This window comes from Eurosta solidaginis, chromosome 1, assembly GCF_040869045.1.
Source record: "Eurosta solidaginis isolate ZX-2024a chromosome 1, ASM4086904v1, whole genome shotgun sequence".
Taxonomy (NCBI): domain Eukaryota; kingdom Metazoa; phylum Arthropoda; class Insecta; order Diptera; family Tephritidae; genus Eurosta; species Eurosta solidaginis.
The window spans coordinates 319,347,607-319,368,743 of NC_090319.1; the positions used below are offsets into that span (position 1 = coordinate 319,347,607).

Sequence of the window (21,137 nt, forward strand, 5' to 3'; positions counted from 1 at the left end):
TGACACACTTTACAGTATAAAAAAATATATACTCACTGCCTTGAACTCATAACTGTTTCAAAATTAACATATTAAACTAAATCTGTTACTTTGGGCGGGTGGCTTGGAATCACGTCCTTTCCAACCTCCCACACATCGCAGCCCTACTCATTGTGTGTTAAATATACATCAGCTGCTCGAAATCACGTCCACTCCCACAGCACTAATAATCAATTCCGTTGCTCGGCATCACAGTTCATCCCGACAACTGATTTAATAATATATATACATATTTTATAATATAATTTTGCTCACTATGTATGCTTCTGTAATTTATTCTGTAATCCGTAAATATATTTAGTCTGATTAATTGTAAAATTTGTAGACTAATAAATAAATAAATAAATTGCAGTGACGTGCTGCGATTAACTCTGTCAAAGGCTACGAGTACAGTTTTATGGTGCGGTTCTTGGTTCAGTACGCAATTTATTTGTGTGTTGTTGGCGTTTAGCGCGGTGGCGGTGCTATTTAATTTTCGAAAACCGCGCTGATGGTTGGCAGGTCTCCGGTTTGCGGTGAAATAAGGGAGCAGGATTGCTTCAATTTTCTTGGCTACTGGCGATAGAAGAGATAGAGCGTCATATGAGTGAAAGAAATCTTTGCAGATGATAGTTGTTGGTTTTTATTTTTATTTTTCAACAAAAGGCGTGCAAGTACATTACATAGCTTCTTTGATAAAATTTATATAAAGCGCGTTCTTAACTACTATGACAAGGCGAATTCGGTACAGTATAGATTCGCCTTGCTACTATGATTACATTAGAATACCTAACTGCATACAACAAAAAAATCGGGTTGTTTTTATGGAATTCATAATTGAAAGAATAGCTCGAAAAACGTTGTAAGCGCCAATGATAATTTCTCAGGAACGCAAAGAAAACACGGAAGCGTTCTCGAAACGGTCCAGCTGGCCCAAACTTCAATATTTTACTGTAAAATTTTGTTACGAGTTTCATACTAGATTATATAATTCCGATCGATATTATATTCGATGATCAATATGTATGTATTAAAACATATCTAATATTTATTTATGTAGATACATACACACAAATTACTACATATATCTTTTTAAGTTAAGAATTTTATAAATTCGGAATATTTTATAAAGCATACATATGTAGTATATTAAAGTAACCAAGTAAAATCTGTAATATTTCCAACTTATAAAATTACTAAATTTTTTAACTGAACTAATAAATTTTTAAAACTTTTCGCCACCATTTAACAGGCACTGTAGCATTATATTTCATGTATCCTACATACACACAAAATAGACCCCCTGAGCGAATCTTAAAAGTTGTTTTATGAATAAGCTACAGTTAGGCCCGGTTTTTCAGTACAAGTTCAACTCAGTTTGTCAGGTAAACTACGCTTAAACTTATTCTGCAGTTTTTCAGTCTACTTTAACTGCAGTTTGAGCTGAGCTTAAGCGGTCGAACTGGCTGGCTGGGTTAAACTCTAGTCAACCTATCGGTGATTTCCGTTCGTTCGTGGCGTCGAATATACCCAACAAACATTTGGGCTTGAGTACCATTAGAGCTCATGTTGATAACTAGGCATACTTCTAAAATCTCAAGAGTTGTTTCGAAACAGTGGCTCAAGTCGAGAATCATAGGGTACTCAGTAAAAGAGATAATTTTTCATAAAGCAAAAAATGCTATTACTTAAGTTAAACAAATTTAATTAACAACTTGTTGTTCTTTAACTGGACTCAAATGTAAGATTCCATACTACAGTTTTTTCACAAAAATAACATGAAATGTATATAATTTAAAAAATAAATAAATGTGACACGCTAACCTCCGAAGAGATTTTAGGCTGAGCTTCTCTTCCAATTTGTGTCGTGCTGCTCCTTTTAATTTTTCCTACAAATTGGCCGGACGGGACCTACTTGTTTTATGCCGACTCCGAGCGGCAGAAATACAAACGGAGTACCTGCGAAATACTGCCGATGGTCAATCCCGCTTAGAAACCTTGTTTCTAAAATTTTGATGTTGCTTTGCCCGGGGTATGAACACAGGAAATTCGGTGTGGTAGGCGGAGCACGCTACCATCATACCACGGCGGCCGCCTATATAATTTATTTTTGATTACTTACGCCTCATTACTGCTATCAATTAGGAGTTTATTTCTCACAATAAATAGCTATTTGCTTTAGTGGTACCACCTTGGAGATTTTTTTTCAACTCAACTCGATATTCAGTGTAGGATATCAACTGGAGAAACTTGTTGGATATTCATTTGAGAACTGTACATTTCTCAAGATCTCTCGAAATTAGGATATCAATTGGAAAATATTAATGACGTTGGAGGTCAACTCGAAAACTTTTAATTTTAAAAAATTTCTCAAAGGTTGGTTAGTGATTGGAGAATGAAGTTGGATAGCAACTATATGGTTTAAGAATAATGAAATAATGATGTTGAATATCAATTCCGGAACTATATATATAATTTCGCTGGAGAATTTTTTCCATGTTTGTTAGGTAAACATAATCCAGCTGTTGCCGTATCTACAAATTATCTAGATAATAAAAAAACCAATGCTGCCGCACAAAAAGCATACCCAAAAGGCGGCCTTAAACTGTGACTGAAAAACTGCTCAGCAGTTTAAACTTAGCTTAACCAGCTACTGAAAAGCCGGGCCTTAGATTGACTAGTTTTAACTGTATTAAACTGAGATATAGTAAAAAAAAAATATAGCATACATTTAGGCGCTTTGATTGATTTTAACTTATTTAGTCTTTTTCAAAGTACTTCAAACTTATTTAAAATCATGATGCAATAAACCAGAAAGGTGAAGTCAATATTACAAAATGGAGTCGTATTTGACAATACTCGCGCTCATAAATTTAAGTGTTGCTTTTTGATTTTTTCAGTATCATAAAAAAAATACTACATTAATGTCTTTCTAAAATATGAAGTAACGTGCCGGAAAATACCGTCTGTATTTCCTTCCGTAGGATAGTTTATTTCCTTTTTCTAAGAGGAAATGGAAAAGTTTTTGGCAACGTAACTGAATGGCTGCATCTTCGGAGTATAACATTGTCCACAACTACGGAATATGAAAACATCCTGCTGACGTCAATGAGATGATTGACGATCGAGAAACATGTGAAGTTGCGGATGACTATCTGGGAGGCATGTAACATGAAAACTCAGTGTTGAATGTATACGGTCTCATGACCTACCCCACATTTATCTACGTAAACCAAGCATTGAGGTAGGCTCATTGAACAGAAATAAGTGGAAGTTGTAAAAATATATATCGACAGAAGTTTTACAGCAACGATGCTTCGGCAAGTTAGAGCTTATAGATTTATTTCATAGCAAAAAAAACTGGCTTATCAGAACTTCATTTTTAACAGCTCTGACTTATCCTGGAAGCGTTTAGATCAGGGACGGAAAATAATAATTTTTTTTTTTCGGAGTCGAAAAAGTCCTGGTCAAAAAATGTTCCTAGGTGAAAATATTTGAGTTCCCAGGTATCTCTATAGCAATATCATGTCGAATCCCGCATCCTTTTTATTTTTCGGACTTTTTCCATAAAAGTCCACATATAAAAGTAAAATCTGTATTTTTATTTTTTGAGTCCAATAGAACTAGTTAAACTCGGACTTTTAAAAATAAAAGTCCGGAAATAAAATTTACATCCGGACTTATATTTTTTAAGGCCAAAATAAAAGTCTGGATTGAAAACAAAGAAACGGCTGATCCGAATTAAAAAAAATGTTTATTAGGTAATAAAAATCCGAAAATACTTTTTATCTTGATCCAAATATATTAAAAGTCCCAAATTAATAGTTTTGCTAGGAATAATATTATAAAAGGAATAACAGTTTCCGACCCTGGTTTAGACAAACATGAAATACTCATAGCCGTATGATAAAACCCGACAGACATTGTTCTGACTTTCTCTCTCTATCCACCTTCCTCTTCTCTGTGTAACCCAGTTGCTGTCTTATTTCCTCTCCCTCTGCATTTTCAAGTTTACCTTAATCGGCTCATTCAATTTCCTTATCCTTTTTATTCTACCTAAAATCTTCTGCTTTTCCTTTTACTCTTCCCGCTCTTGCTCTTATCCAAGTCTAACAGTACTGGAAAATACGAAAATGCCCCGTAATCTCAAGTTTGTGGCGCAATGTGAATGCTTTATCAATCTTCATCTTCCTCTTGTTCTCTTTACTTCTTCAACTTCCTTCCAACTTTCTCTACTTTTACTTCCCTTTTCCTCTGGTGTCTCTTCTCTTTTCCTTCATGTTCCCGTTTCCAATGTGGAGATATACCGAGATTGGTTTTTTACATTATTGAGGTGGTAAAAAAGTAGCAAAATAGTACCTAAAATGTTCCCTCCCTACTGCTTTAAAATTCATAACCGGCCGTCATATATTTGTTGTTGTACTAGTGATTTCATCTGTCTGGTTTTATTGTGTTATGTTTTACATTACATATTAAGTGCAATCACCAACAAAAAAAACACAACAGAGTTCTTTGAAAACTGTTTCAGGAACTTGTTTTAAACGTTGACAGCATCGGTTCTTCGTTTTTTCTTGGCATCAGACTGAAAAAAAAATTTAAAGGAAAACATTTATTATATTTATACTGAAAAAAGATGGTAAAATGTTGAATAAGTATATAAGGAAAAAATAAGAATAACTTAATTAACCAATTACACTATGCGACAAAATCAACTTTTTTTCTGGGTATTGGACCAAATCCACTTTTTAGTAGAAATTGAGGCTTAAGTAGACAAAGTAATATCTCTGTTTTTCGAAGTTAGCCTCCAAAAAATAGATATCGGCTTTCGAAGTTCGAAATTCTACATTTCGAAATTTTATTTATTTTTTTTTGTTAAAACGTTCACCAAATTAAAAAAGTAAAAATGTGGTCGTGGTCCACCCTTTTTCCTTATTTGAAGGGCTGAATTCTTTTTTTGAGAAATTTAGTATAACAGCTGTTATACGAGGTGAAAAGTCAGATGGTCCCATGATAGGGGCTACTACTTCAATGTCTGCATATACTCTCCACTGGAATTGCTCGTACTGTAATTTTTCAAAAAAAAGAATTCAGTCATTCAAATAAAAGAAAAAAGCGGACCACGACCACATTTTTCTTTTTTAATTTGCTGAACGTGTTAACAAAAAATAAAACAAAATTTCGAAATGTAGAATTTCGAACTTCGAATGCCGATATCTATTTTTTGAGGCTAACTTCGAAAAACGGAGATAGTACTTTGCCTATTTAAGCCGCATTCTCTACAAAAAAAGTGAGTTTGGTCCAATACCCAGCCGGCTGCTGCACAGTGTTATTTTTTTCTAGCTGACTGCGGGGGTCATTAGAAGAATTTATAAAAGTCTAAAGTTTAAATCAAAAATTTTATTAGCACATATTTTTTAATGATCAAAAACAAGGCAAATAAGATTATTCGACTTTTATCTTATTCCAAATATGTTTAACTTACTGCATCTCTTCCATCAACATTGCTTTGTAATTCCGTTGAAACTTCCATGCCCTTCTCAGTCGTTACCACCTGCACAACTTGCCCTGGTCCATGGCGACTAGGCAACAATTTCTTCCTTGATTGACCAACATCCACAACATTATCACCACAACAAAACATATTCAAGCTTGATGTTTGCCGATTATCTAAATTAAAACTATTTAGAATATTTTTAATAGAGTATGTACGCTTTGTCATAAGTAGTCCTCTTTCCGCAACATCTACGTCGTCGTCATCATTATCAATCTCTTCATCTGATGGTGACGAATTGTTGACGGTGGAGTTTGGATTAGTGCGAGTATTAGCACGATTTAAATATAAATTATTCATTGTTCTAGAATATGCTGGTTGACGAATTATTCCAATTATATTTTTACTGTACCAAATGTTAATTATGTGTTAGCCAAACAGTAAATATAGAACAAAATTTTGGTAAATGTTTAATATTAATATAAATAACGAAAAGGATTTCAATAATAATAATGCGATGATCTACTCAGATGTACATACATAAATGATTATAATTATACTCAGCTGAGCAGAGCTCACAGAGTATTGTAACGAATTTTGGGAAATTCCGCTTATTTGCAACCTTCTACTAACGTTCGAATCACCAAACTGTTGAGTAAATAACTCCACTATTCAATAATGCAAAATGGCCTTTATTAAAGTACTTCACAATAACACTTCTACTGCTCAACAGATAGCGTGCTTAAATCAAACTGATTCGTCGTGCCTCAGCTGCTACTGCTTTTATACTTTTTGGTTTCCTCGTTGACATATTTCTAGGCGTTTCTATTTCTAGAATTTGCTACCAGCTATAAAATTACCAGCTATAACATAACTACAGATGCGCGTTATAGCTTCTCATATGCGCGTGTATATGTGAGTGATACTTCCACAGATAATTGCCTACTTTTGGGAGCTTCTCAGATAAGATATATGCATGTGTTTGTGCGTCTCTCTCCGCTGCGTGTACGTACATATGTGTAGACATAATGATTGATTCGTTTATGTAGATACACGTGACTGCCTGCTTTATTGCTGTTGTGGCTTCATTTACTTAGCATCAGACTAGTGATGTGAGTATCACTTAGGGTCACTAATATTCGTCGCACTGCCCTCCACCTAAGTCTGATCGTCCCGATCAGACAAATCTCTCCATTTAAAAGCTGCCAGCCTTTCCAAATGAACCACTTTCAGTTTGGTTCGGGGTTTGCCAACGGTTTGTATGCGGTACACTACATCGTTCATCCAACGATGCCAAAAATTACCTTTGTGGGAGTTTGGCGCGTTGTCTCATGCACTTCCGAGCGGTAAGCCATCAAGAATAATAATATGTGTGTATTCCACTCCTTATGGTACTTGTCTACTACTTTCCTTAAATGCTCCTCCAAGGTTCTATTGAAACGCTCCACCATACCATCGGACCGAGGATGCAATGCAGTTGTCCGTGTTTTTCGAATGCCCAACTTCTTACCCATTTCTTGGAACACAGCTGATTCAAAATTCCTGCCTTGGTCAGAATGTAACTCCATTGGTACACCATAGCTTGCAACACAATCGTTTGTAACCACTTCTGCTACTGTTTCCGCTTCTTGGTTTGGGATTGGGTATACCTCTGGCCATTTACTGAAATAATCCATAACCACCAGTACGTATTTGTTTCCGCGGTTGCTAGTAGGAAATGGACCTGCGACATCCATGACGATCCTTTCAAATGGTGCACCTGAGTTATATTGCTTAATCTGGCCATGACTTCGGGTTTTGGGCCCTTTCACTCTGCTGCAGACCTCGCAGTTTGCAATCCACTCAGTGACCGACTGACGGCAACCAACCCAATAGAATCTCGGTTTAATTTTCTCGAGCGTTCCCGTGATTCCAAGATGACCTCCACTTGGACCGTTATGTAGTTCACTGAGAACATCGGGAATCCTTTTCCTTGGAACAACTATCAGTTTCCTCTTACTTTGACCATCCTCACTCTCCCATACTCGATGCAAGCAATCGGATATCAACTCTAAACTGTTCCACTGTGCCCAATATGACTTCGCAATGGGACTCTCCGCTGAAATCTCCTCTGGGGCATAGATTCTATGACGATAACTGTTTTCTGTGAAAATGGGCGAAATCGGTTGAAGCCACGCCCAGTTTTTATACACAGTCGACCGTCTGTCCTTCCGCTCGCCTTTAACATGATAACTTGAGCAAAAACCGATATATCTTTACTAAACTTAGTTCAAGTACTTAACTAACTCACTTTATCTTGGTAATAAAAATGGGCGAAATCCGACAATGACCACCCCCACTTTTTCGATATCGAAACTTTCGAAAAATTAAAAAAATTCCATAGTTCTATACCAAATATAAAAAAGGAATGAAACATGGTAATTGGATTGGTTTATGGACGCAAAATATAACTTTAGCAAAAACTTTGTAAAATGGGTGTAACACCTACCATATTAAGTAGAAGAAAATGAAAAAGTTCTGCAGGGCGAAATCAAAAGCCATTGGAATCATGGCAGGAATACTGTTCGTGGTATTACATATATAAATAAATTAGCGGTACCCGACAGATGATGTTCTGGGTCACCCTGGTCCACATTTTGATCCACCTTTATGGCGATATCTCGAAAAGGCGTCCACCTATAGAACTATGGCCACTTCCTTTTAAAATACTCTTTAATACCTTCCATTTGATACACATGTCATACAAACACATTCCAGGGTTACTCTAGGTTCATTTTCCTACATGTTTATTTTCCCTTATTTTGTCTCCAAAGCTCTCAGCTGAGTATGTAATGTTCGGTTACACCCGAACTTAGCCTTCCTTACTTGTTTTTATTTAATAATTTGGGAAAATTTTAAACAACGTGACATCAGCACGGACACGGCGACAGTCACGTCGGTTAATTTTTTCCCAAGTTATTAAATAAAAATTATAATAAACTAAAAATTGCTTCAAATAGTAAATGTTTTCATACATTTAAAAGCAATGAGGATAATCCCCATTTAATTCATACGATTCTAATTTTAATTTAATATAATTTTTATACATTATGAGGTACGTCGTACTATATATCACTACAATGCTTACTCCCTATTCCTACGTCTCCGTTTTTGGCACCTGCTTTTAAAAATTGTCTAAAGCTGTATATTGGAACGATTTTCCGTCATCCCTTGTCAAATTTGGTTTCGAGAGAAACTGGTTTCGGCGTTGTGCCATCATCAGTGTCGACTTTCGTTCTGATCTGTTGTCGTTTGTCTTGTATTCATAGTTCTTAGCAGGGATGGGCGTTATCAACAAATTTGAATAACCATTGACGAAAAAATAAAAAAAAAAATTTTTATTCATTATTCAAGAAAACTTGAGTGATGAATAACATGTTATTTTTTATTCAAGCATTTCTTGAATAATGAATAACATTTTCTCGTTATTCAAAATATTCTAATTGATGATAAACGCCCATTCTTATTTTTGCAAATTTTGAATAACGAGTTGAGTTATTATTCATTATTTAAAAAATATGGAATAACAATAAAATTTTAGTTTTTATTCAGTTATTCAAAAATAAAAAAATAAACCATAGAGATGCCCTGAAATATACCCATAAGCGTAACCAGTTCGCGTGTAGTTCTGAAGCTTCTTAGGGTAATATTGAGATGATTTTGGGGAGTATTCGCGTGTTTTTTTGGGGGCCGTTTGGAGGTAATTTCTGGGACACCCTAGGGATCCTCCCGGGGTCCATTCCAGGGGCTCCCTCGCGATCCTTCCAGGGTTTTCGGGTCATTTCGGGATGACTTTTGCAACTCCCTCGGGGTCTTTTGGAGGTCATTTTGGCATGGTTTAGGGAGTACCTCGGGTTCCTCCCGGGGTCATTACGTGACCTTTTTGAGACTCCCTCGGAGTCATTTGGGGGTCATTCCGGGATGATTTTAGGGACTCTCTCGAGGTTCTCCCGGGATCATTTGGTGGTCATTTCGGGATGGTTTCGGGGACTCCCTCGGTGTCATTTGGGGGTCATTTCGGGATGGTTTTGGGGACTCCCTCGGGGTCATTTGACGGCCATTCCGGGATCGTTTTGGGGACTCCCTCGGGGTCATTTGGGGGTCGTTTCGGGATGGTTTGGGGGACTCTCTCGAGGTCCTCCCGGGTTCATTTGGGGGTCATTTCGGGATGGTTTCGCGGACTCCCTCGGGGTCATTTGGGGGTCGTTTCGGGATGATTTTGGGGACTCCCTCGGGGTCAATTGGGGGTCATACCGGGTTCTTTTTGGGTACTCCCTCGGGGTCATTTGGGGGTAATTTCGGGATGGTTTCGGGGACTCCCTCGGGGTCATTTGGGGGTCGTTTCGGGATGGTTTTGGGGACTCCCTCGGGGTCAATTGGAGGTCATTACGGGTTCTTTTTGGGGACTCCCACGGGGTCATTGGGGGGTCATTCCAGGATGATTTTGGGGACTCTCTCGAGGTCCTCCCGGGTTCATTTGGGGGTCGTTTCGGGATGGTTTTGGGGACTCCCTCGGGGTCAATTGGGGGTCATTCCGGGTTTTTTTTGGGTACTCGCTCGGGGTCATTTGGGGGTCATTTCGGAATGGTTTCGGGGACTCCCTCGGGGTCATTTGGGGGTCGTTTCGGGATGGTTTTGGGGACTCCCTCGGGGTCAATTGGGGGTCATTCCGGGTTCTTTTTGGGGACTCCCACGGGTCATATGGGGGTCATTCCAGGATGATTTTGGGGACTCTCTCGAGGTCTTCCCGGGGTCATTTGGGGGTCATTTCTGGATGGTTTCGGGGACTCCCTCGGGATCATTTGGGGGTCATTTCGGGATGGTTTTGGGGGCTCCCTCGGGGTCATTTGGGGGTCACTCCGGGATCTTTTTGGGGACTCCCTCGGGGTCTTTTGGAGGTCATTCCGTGACATTTTTGTGGACCCCCAGATGATCATTTTTGATAATTTCGGGATCAGTTCGGAACCCTTCCGGGAGTCCTCAAAACGATCCCGGAATGACCCCGAGGGAGTCCCCAAAAAGATCCCGGAATGACCCCCAAATGACCCCGAGGGAGTATGAAAAATGTCACGGAATGACCTCCAAAAGACCTCAAGGGTGTCCCCAAAAAGATCACGGGATGACCCCCAAATGACCCCGAGGGAGTCCCCAAAAGGACCCGGAATGACCCCCAAATGACCCCGAGGGAGTCCCCGAATCCATCCCGAAATGACCCCCCAATGACCCCGAACGAGTCCCCAAAAAGAACCCGGAATGACCCCCAATTGACCCCGAGGGAGTCCCCAAAACCATCCCGAAACGACCCCCAAATGACCCCGAGGGAGTCCCCGAAACCATCCCGAAATGACCCCCAAATGACCCCGAGGGAGTACCCAAAAAGAACGCGGAATGACCCCCAATTGACCCCGAGGGAGTCCCCAAAACCATCCCGAAACGACCCCCAAATGACCCCGAGGGAGTCCCCGAAACCATCCCGAAATGACCACCAAATGACCCCAAGGGAGTCCCCAAAAAGATCCCGGAATGACCCCCAAATGACCCCGAGGGAGTATGAAAAATGTCGCGGAATGACCTCCAAAATACCTTGAGGGTGTCCCCAAAAAGATCCCGGGATGACCCCCAAATGACCCCGAGGGAGTCCCCAAAAAGAACCCGGAATGACCCCCAAATGACCCCGATGGAGTCCCCGAATCCATCCCGAAATGACCCCCAAATTACCCCGAACCAGTCCCCAAAAAGAACCCGGAATGACCCACAATTGACCCCGAGGGAGTCCCCAAAACCATCCCGAAACGACCCCCAAATGACCCCGAGGGAGTCCCCGAAACCATCCCGAAATGACCCCCAAATGACCCCGAGGGAGTACCCAAAAAGAACCCGGAATGACCCAGAATTGACCCCGAGGGAGCTCCCAAAACCATCCCAAAACGACCCCCAAATGACCCCGAGGGAGTCCCCGAAACCATCCCGAAATGACCCCCAAATGACCCCGAGGGAGTACCCAAAAATAACCCGGAATGACCCCCAATTGACCCCGACAAGTCCCGAAACCATCCCGAAATGACCACCAAATGATCCCGGGAGGACCTCGAGAGAGTCCCTAAAATCATCCCGGAATGACCCCCAAATGACTCCGAGGGAGTCCCAAAAAGGTCACGTAATGACCCCGGGAGAAACCCGAGGTACTTCCTAAACCATGCCAAAATGACCTCCAAAAGACCCCGAGTTGCAAAAGTCATCCCGAAATGACCCGAAAACCCTAGAAGGATCGCGAGGGAGCCCCTGGAATGGACCCCGTGAGGATCGCTAGGGTGTCCCAGAAATTACCTCCAAACGGCCCCCAAAAAAACCCGCGAATACTCCCCAAAATCATCTCAATATTACCCTAAGAAGCTTCAGAACTACACGCGAACTGGTTACGCATGTGGGTATATTTTCAGGGCATCTCGATGTTTTATTTTTTTATTTTTGAATAACTGAATAAAAACTAAAATTTTATTGTTATTCCATATTTTGTAAATAATGAATAATAACTCAACTCGTTATTCAAAATTTGCAAAAATAAGAATGGGCGTTTATCATCAATTAGAATATTTTGAATAACGAGAAAATGTTATTCATTATTCAAGAAATGCTTGAATAAAAAATAACATGTTATTCATCAATTAGAAAATTTAAAATGATGAATATTTTTTATTTTTTATTTTGATTTGTTTCATTTCAAAATGACTCAACCCTGGTTCTTAGGTACATCAGTAAGTATTGTCAAAATGGATGTTTGTGTATATTTATGTGTACACACAGCACGTTCATTCAGAACCGAGGGTGGTTTTTACTGATCGATTTGTGTGGCTGACTGAGGCAGGTAAAAGTCAGTAATTCTAGTCGTTTGACTTTCTTTGTAAGCTTATTGCTTTGATGCGTTTATTGTTTTGTATTTATTTGTTTTGTGTGTTTGTCTGCTGTACCTGTGTGATTACTTTGTTTCTTTGGTAAAGGTAAAGGTAAGGTTGATGATAGGTCCAACAGCAGATGTTACATTCAAGTTTGCAGAAAACTTATATTTTCTCTATGTAGATTTTCATATTCAGTATTTTGCTTAGGAAAAACTTTAAATAAGCTTTGTTCTATGAGAGAATTTGGATGCGCACAATGATTTTATAAGTACCAACTACTGATTTCGTCTGAAGCCGCATTCTTATATAGCCGAGTAGCGAACTATTCATAATAAAATATTTACCATTTTTAGTGCACCCGCTTATCTCTTTGTTCTACTTCTTCATAGAAGTATTGCGCTTTTGTCTGCTCATTCCCCTAAATTTAGTTTGTGTTGGCTATCCGTTCACAATTGAGAGCACTTCAGTTGGTGTTATTGACTTATACGCACGTGAACTTATCTTATGGTGTTTATTTTTTATACTCGGCTACAAAAGAATGTGCCTTTACTATATTAGACTGTCTCACTTCTTATACAAAAATGAAATGAAATTAATTAAATATTTCAATCAAATTATTTCAAAAAAGGTTGAAAATTTTCGTTTTCTGGACTAATTCAAAAAAACCTCCATTAAATGTGTTTTTATGCTCAGCGTGCATTGCACACAGAGTATCTTAACTTTGATTGGATAACGGTTGGTTGTACAGGTATAAAGGAATCGAGATAGATATAGACTTCCATACATATGTATGTATATCACAATCATCAGTATCGAAAAAAAAATTTGATTGAGCCATGTCCGTCCTTCCGTCTGTCCATCCGTCCATTAACACGATAACTTGAGTAAATATTGAGATATCTTCACCAAATTTTGTACACGAGCTTATCTGGACCCAGAATAGATTGGTATTGAAAATGAGCGAAATCGTTAAACCTATCATGACAAAATCGACAGAGAGGTTACCTTTACTATATAGAATGCTTTGAAGGAAAATTAACGAAATGGGTTAAGGACCACGCCCACTTTAATATAAAAGATTTTTAAAAGGGTCGTAAACGAAAATAATAAGCTATATCTTAGCGAAAAAGAGTTTTGAATCAATAGAATTTTACTTTTTAAATTGAATTATAACATTAAATTGGAAAACACTGAAATTTTTTAAAATGGGTGTGGCACCGCTCCTTTTATGACTAAGCAATTTTCTATGTTTCGGGAGCCATAACTCGAAGAAAAATTAACGGATCGTAATAAAGTTGGGTACACAAGTTGTCTCTATAGCATAAAATATTTCTAGAAAAAAATGGACGAGATCGGTTAAAGACCACGGTAACTTAGATATAATACAAGTTTAAAAGGGTCGTAGACAAGAATAATAAGCTATAAATTAGCAAAAAATAGTTTTGAATCAATGATATTTCACTTATCAAGTTTTATTGTAAGAGGAAATGGGGAGACATTTTTTTTTAACGGGCAGTGTTATGTACAAAAGTAATTTATCTGAAATGAAATGTACAATTGAAGCTCACGCTGAGTATATAATGTTCGGTTAGAAATCTTTACTTGTTTATACTCGACTACAAAAGAATGCGCCTTAACTATATTAGACTCTCTCACTTCTTATACAAAAATTTAATGGGTCCATTTTCTATCGGAATTGTAAAATTTATTTTATTTAAAAATTCCAATCAAATTATTTCCAAAATGGTTCAAAATGTTCGTTTATTGGACTAATTCAAAAAGACATCCATTAAGTGTGTTCTTAAAAATAGTTCTTGAAAACGAAACGTTATGTATGACATCGTCAAACCTTCGTCGGATGGTTTCTCATTGCTTATCTGTCCTATGAAAGATGTTTGAATAGTATAATTACGCGAACGAAAGCAGGAGAATATCCTTTGTGGCACTCGTGTGTGGCTCCTATCGCCAATCAACGAGGAATGGCAAGGAAGAATGTTTTGTAAGCGGGACAAGCAAAGCAAGGGTTCTCTAGGTAGCCACTGAACATGTGTTTCGATTGTGAGGACACTCGTCTTATAAAGGGGCCTTGGGACCCGCTCCATAAAAACACATTCTAATGAAACGCAATAGAGCTTCAGATAGTGCGACACAATTTTTTGTTTATAATGACCATGGTAAAAGTTATAGGCTTACTATTTCGGGAAATACACATGTAATGTCCTGTCGCTAAACATCGAAAGTGCTTTTGCCTTTTTGGTTAAAGTTTTCATAAGGCAAAAGCTGATATACAAGATATGCAAGAGAAACGGAAGGAAGAGGGAAAGGGGGAGTTTGATGACAAAGGAAAAGGAGAAGGCGAATGAGAAGAAGAAGAATAGGAAGGGGTGGGGAAGGGGAAGGGGTGGTGGAAGGGAGGTGGAAGGAGAATAGTAAAATGAAGAAGGAGAAGAAGGGGAAATGGTAGAGGGTTATTTTATGTTTTCAAAAACCACTCTTATTTTCGAAACACATCTGGAGGCATTTTGAAACTATATTTTTTCATAATATTTTGACAGCAATTTTAAAACGTTTTAAATTGTAAAATAAGCTTTGCTTTGGTGAGTCATTCTAATATCTGTAGGTACATTCATATGTATGTATGCCAGTGTGTACATACATTTATTCAAATTTTAAATTACTTTTTTTACCATGCAATTTATTTATTAGTACAACTAAACAAAACGCCTTATACGTACTATATACATTTTTTGATATATTTCTATAAAATTCCAACTCACACTCCATTAACAGTTTCCATTCAACTTGACCTTTTGATTGTGTTGAACTAAGAGATTTTGGCCGAATGCAATTTTGCTTAAAACTACAATATTTATAAGGCGATGTAGTGACTTTACGAGGAGAACCATTTAAGATTGTCTTAGGTCACCTAAAACTCCAGCAAAATGTAAGTAGATAAAACAATATTTTATAAGTAATTAGTTTCCCTTGAAATTTGATGTATTTGTTTATTTTTTTTTTTATTATGTATTTAATTGGGAATTTTATGAAGGTTAGCTTTTTTTATTTTAGTGAGTGTGATGAAGGAGACTGATGATAAAATCACTGTACGTATCCACATTGTTAGAGCAACATATATTATTCGTTAATCTTTGTGTGTATATATTTACGTGACTAAGTAGTTAATAGAGTATTATAATTTCAGATTACTTCCGAATAACACAAAATACTGTATCTTAGAACATTCAAAAACTTTTTAACAATCTAAAGCCTGCATTCTTCGAAAAGTTGTATTTCAATTCAGTATAAGACAATGCACTCGGCTTTAGTTGTTTTAAATCATCACCATTTTTCTTTTCTTCATAATTCTCTTTCAAAGAGAGAGCGTTTCAAAAAACATCTCGTCTCTGGGAGATAATTTTATATTTTCTCTCATTTTCTCCCGATATATCTTTTTTTCTCCCTACCCCACTTCTTCTCCCCTTTTCTCTCCCTTATTTTCTTATTCCTCCTCTCCTTCTTCCTCTCTGTCTCTCCCTCTCATTCTTTATTTCTCTGCAGCTTTTTTCGCTGTTTCTTTTACCTGTCTCCCTCTCCTTTCACTCTTTTCCTATGTTCCTTTTTCTCTTTTTCCTTTTATTTCCCTCTTCTACTCTCTCTTTCTCGCTTTTTCCGTTCTTTCCCTTCTCTTTCTTCACCTCTCTCTTTATCCCTTCCCTCACTCTCTCTCTCTCTCTATTTTTCTCCATTTACCAACTTTTTCTCTTTCTAGAATCTAGAATACTCTCACAAGAATCTTGTGAAATCAATTTCCATTCATGTTAATAATTTTGTGTCATTCGGTTTGGGATTTAATGTGATAACATGCAAACTCGATTCTACTCGTTTGTACTTCTACTCACCGTTTGCAGTCGAAAAGTTCTTGCATTTTTACATAATCAATAACTCTGTCATCAAGTAAATATTTAACAGATTGTCCACGTGACAGTAGACGGCGTATTACCGTGGAACTGACTTCGTTTGGTATCCAGTTTGTTATGAGCGTAATATTTTCCTATAAAAAAATATTTAGAATTTATAATTTCTGTTTAATGAAGTTAAGACAATATCATATAAAAATTTTTTTGATTTATTTGAGACATTCATTAATTTTGTTGAATATAGTGACGGATCAATGTTGTAAGATTATCGACTTTTGGATATGTTTCAGAATACCCTTCGGGTTAGTTATGTGAACCTAAATAGCTGCAGACATGCGGATGTAGATGTCAAGCGCCTTCCAACCACTATGATGACTGCAGGTACTCGCCTTCCGGTACCCGTAGAGCTTGTTAATGAAAAATTGGGAATTCTGAAACATATCCAAAAAGTCCATATTCTTACGAGCTTGTCCCCTCATGGAAATTCAGAAACGTGTCATAGTAATCATCGCCGTATGAAGTTTTGCTGATGTATAGACGATAAAGACACTCCCCGAAGGTTTTGGAGTGTGTTATCGATGTTGATGGTCCTTTGCTGGATATAGATCCAGTACGTTCCGGTAACAAAGCATTATTAAGGTACTAGCCCGACCATCTCGGGAACGATTTATATGACCACATTAAACCTTCAAGGCCATCCCTCCCTCCCGACCCCCTAGTTCCATGAGAAGATTGGGGTCGCCAGAGCCTCGTCTGTTAATGAAACAGGATTCGCCGCGGGCAGGTGAGGTTGACAATTGGGTTGGAAAAGCTATATATTGCGCTGGCAACCCCTTGAGAGGATTGCGCTACACAACCCCTTGATTCCCTATGTAGTTTTGTAATTTTGCTAAACGGTCACATACATACGTATATTTTCAATTGAGACGTATCCAAAAAAAGAATTAAATTCAACAATCGTAATATCGCTCTTGAACTATATTATATAAAAAAAGTGTTTCATATATGTCAGTGCTTTTTTTGACCGTAAGTTTAAATGTATGTATTAATGAAGCAGAGGACTTACTTGATATTTTGTCAACAAATCTGATTCGAATATAAATTTTTCAGCATTAGATCCATGGCGGGAGATTACGACCAGGCCATGAGTGCCGACAATGTTTTCAATCTAAAAAAATTTAATGAGATTTATAAGGATATAGGTACATTGTATGTATGTATGTTTAAAAGTTAAGTATACAGAAATGACGAAACAGCTTATTTATACACAACTGCTGGCTAAAACCATAAGTTGTTGCATATTTTAATGAAATTACAAATAATGCTTTTTTGTCAAAAGGTACCCAAATTACATACATCTTCATCTGCCCATAGTCCTGGCACAGCAAACGATTCCAACAAATCTGCTCCGCATAATAGCTTTAATTGTACAGGGTCTTGTCGTTCACGTAATCCTGATGGTAACCAACCAGGTATTGTACCATTCATATCATATTCTAACGGTGAGTTAATATAATTATTCATGAAATTTTGATGATACTGCAGCACTTTGAGCGTTTGTGACCACTCCGGTTGTTGCAATTCCCAATCTGAAGCCTGAAAAAATCAAGAGAACATGCATATCATGAAAGCATGCATTATGTAAAAGTACATATTATAGAACTTATGAATAACTCAGCTCTGACTTGTAAGCAAATGCATAGTGGTAGTGAAAAGATCAGAAATGTTTTGAGAAGTACTCTCGAAATGACAATCTTTGAATGTATAAAAATCTGGTTCATTTTACTTATTGAGGCCATCACTGTCTTCCGGTGTTGGTGAGCGTCTTTTATTTGTTATTTCGATACTGAATTTGAATTCGATACACACCAATATGCTGTGCGGAATGCGAATGACTTTCGACTAGGATTACAGCGGACTACTGCAGCCCAAAACACATTATTATATAAGGGCCTTAACATATTTAACTCGTTACCTGATTATATCAAACGAGAGAATAATATTATGAATTTTAAACGGCTATGTATAGATCTTATTCGAGGCTAAAATACTTTTTATTACTTTTTACTTTTTATTACTTAATATATATATATATATCATACACGTCTGTGAATTGAAAATGAATTTGTGATATTTAGAATTTATTGTGAAATCAAAAAATATGTAAACATATTAATAATAAATATCAATCTATCTATCTATCTATCGATAGCTTATGTAATTCACAGGCAACAGGTGAACGTAGAGAAGAATCGTGGTCCAATAAAACACAGAGTGTGGTTACGAACTTTAGGAACCGAGTCTATTAAGCCGGATTTCGAGCTGTAATATTTTAAATGCTGCATTGTTGATACTTGGTTCATTGCTATAAAATGTGCTTTCTTATTCGAATAAGAATAAAAATGGCGAAAATCTGCTGTAATTTTTTTACGGGGTTGTTGCTGTGCCTCAAAACACTTCCTCAAGATTGATGTTGGATAGGGTAGCCATTTTCCGGATATTCATTCGTAAGACTTAGGTTATACAAGCTTCAACTACTAGACCGATTGACTCTCCCTAAGGAAACGCGCGTCACTCTATCTCAACTTCGACCTGAGTACTGTAGCTGGTTAAAGTCTTACCTATCCAAAAACAAAGCCGACATACAAAATGTATATCCTGTTTGCAATGTGTCCCCGCATGACACCAACCATTTCTTCAATTATAATGTGGAACCAAAGCCTGTAACACCCCTCTCATTATGGGCCGCCCTGTTTAAACAGCAATTTGTGATTGGTCGCACCTATTGGATGGGGCGAAGCATTGCTACAACAACTATACAGACTATAGCGCGAATCATTTGCTATTTGCAAGGAGCTTAGCGCCACCAGGCAATTACGTACTAAAGAAAAGGATTCACTTCCCGTAGGTGAGGATGGCACTTGGATTTTAGAAACTCTCAAGTTAAAGGATATGAAAACCAGTTCGCAATTCTTTTAATACCGCAATCAAGCTCCTCGAAGTCTTAGGGAATGTTGCGCATGCTGTCGGTCTTCTTGGTAACAGCCCATTTGCCTCCATAACAATTTTTTTAGCCCTCGAACCCTTGGTAAAGTGGATTTTAGTTATTGTTGTTGTTTTAGCAGAGCTAGTAGCATTTGGTTGCTGGGTAAGATTTACCTATGAAATGATCGAATGACCTATTGGTGGTATCGGGGAGATAAATCAACACTAACGGGCTGGGTGTATCGATAAACCTCTCAAGCCTTATTTGGAAGTTTTGAAAATAAAAATGTCAATCGGTCTACTTTATTATTACTTCCTTATATAGCGCTTAGGTTTTAAGTGCAACGGAGTGGCTGGGGAAATCTATCAAATTTCAACAATTTCATTCCAAAAGAAATTTGCTAAGTTTGAAATGATTGACTACTAACTGTAATACAAAACATTTACCTTTATCCAATCAGAAGATTGTAAAGCTAGCTTTATCATAGCAAAACGATGGGTGCCGGCGACAAGTCCTTTTTTCTTATACGAGTCGTGTGTTGGGGAAACGATGCCACCCACAACGTGATGTGTACCCCGTGTTGTGAAATAATCACGCGCAATTTCTATAATTAAACAAAATGAATATGTATTGACAAAGCATATAACTATGCTGAAAATATGTATTTATGTTAATATGTAATATTTGCATTGAATTTCACAACTTGCTGTCTGGATCTTACCGAACATACGAAAATGCATTGGCGTCGGTGGGCTGAAGGAACCGCAAGCGATTAGCACAATCCTCGGCAATAAGCGTTGGTTATTCATTTGTTCGTCGTTTTCAATTAATGTTGACATTTTTGAGTTATTTATATAAATGTTATAAGAAAATAAATAAGAAAACAATAATGTAAACGCAGATGAAGAATTTGCAGTAAGCACCACAATAAACTTCGTCTGTAATTTTTTGTCAATGGGCTTAACTTTTCAAGATTTCTATTGCTCACTAATTCCAAATATATAACGCAGTCAGAATATATTTTTTGTTTTAATTTTATAATCAATGTAATGCAGTGGCTAAAATTTGTCCAATATTTACGAACTGCTTTAAAAGGAAAATTCGATAATGCAGGTGCGTCATCTGTTATCTTGAAATTGAAATGGAAGAACATAACAAAAATAAAAGGGAGTGCTGCCAGACATTGTAAACATTGTCTGGTATTGCCATGGTTCAACTATATACAGGTTGGCTCATCTGTAAAGCAACAAAATATGTCTGTTCAAGTTGTCAAAATCTGTGTATTGGTGTTAGTGCGAATGGAATAGAATAGAAACATAAAACTTAGCAGTTTTTGTATGTGTAAGTAAAATGTTGCCAATGTGTTGGTTTCATTTTGAGTTTGCCATCTCCTTTTGACAATCCCTTCGACCATGCAATGACATAAATAAAATCAGCTGATGACATGAGCCAACCTGTACATAATTGAACCATGGGTATTGCTGTCCTGTTTAACAAAACTTTCTAAAAACCGGAAGTAACGATAACAATTTTTTGATAGTTGAACCGTAGGCAACAGAAAGGGCCAATTAATGGTGACTTATCCATAACCAGATAAAACGGCTGATCGAACCTACCTTATGGAAATCAATCACAAATCACCTACCCAGATTGCGCATTCACGAGCTCAAATTTGCTTCGTTCTGCGCATCTACATCATAGATAACTCTTGAGCGAGAAAAAAAGAGCTAAAGGAAAAGAGTCAATTCATACGTCATAAAAATCAGCTGATCTAATAATGTTTACATGCT

At 37.5% G+C, this 21,137-nt stretch overlaps 1 protein-coding gene across 6 annotated transcripts; it reads right to left on the reverse strand.

The window, feature by feature from the left end:
• Window positions 1–651: 651 nt before the first annotated feature.
• Nmnat (nicotinamide mononucleotide adenylyltransferase) lies at window positions 652–20,470 on the reverse strand. 6 transcript variants are annotated; one of them, XM_067761748.1, is made up of 7 exons: window positions 20,069–20,470; window positions 19,794–19,951; window positions 17,718–17,957; window positions 17,428–17,529; window positions 16,344–16,495; window positions 5,501–5,696; window positions 652–4,600 (listed from the first exon to the last, which is right to left on the reverse strand). In XM_067761748.1, exons 1-7 carry the CDS (start codon window positions 20,184–20,186, stop codon window positions 4,556–4,558), a joined length of 1,011 nt encoding a protein of 336 aa, XP_067617849.1. In that variant the 5' UTR covers window positions 20,187–20,470; the 3' UTR covers window positions 652–4,555. The 6 variants fall into 6 exon arrangements, 3 of the variants coding, with proteins under 3 accessions (XP_067617849.1, XP_067617848.1, XP_067617850.1); XM_067761747.1 differs by having other exon boundaries at window positions 5,501–5,915; XR_010949010.1 differs by lacking the exon at window positions 652–4,600 and adding an exon at window positions 15,222–15,370 and having other exon boundaries at window positions 5,558–5,696.
• Between the last annotated feature and the right edge of the window lie 667 nt (window positions 20,471–21,137).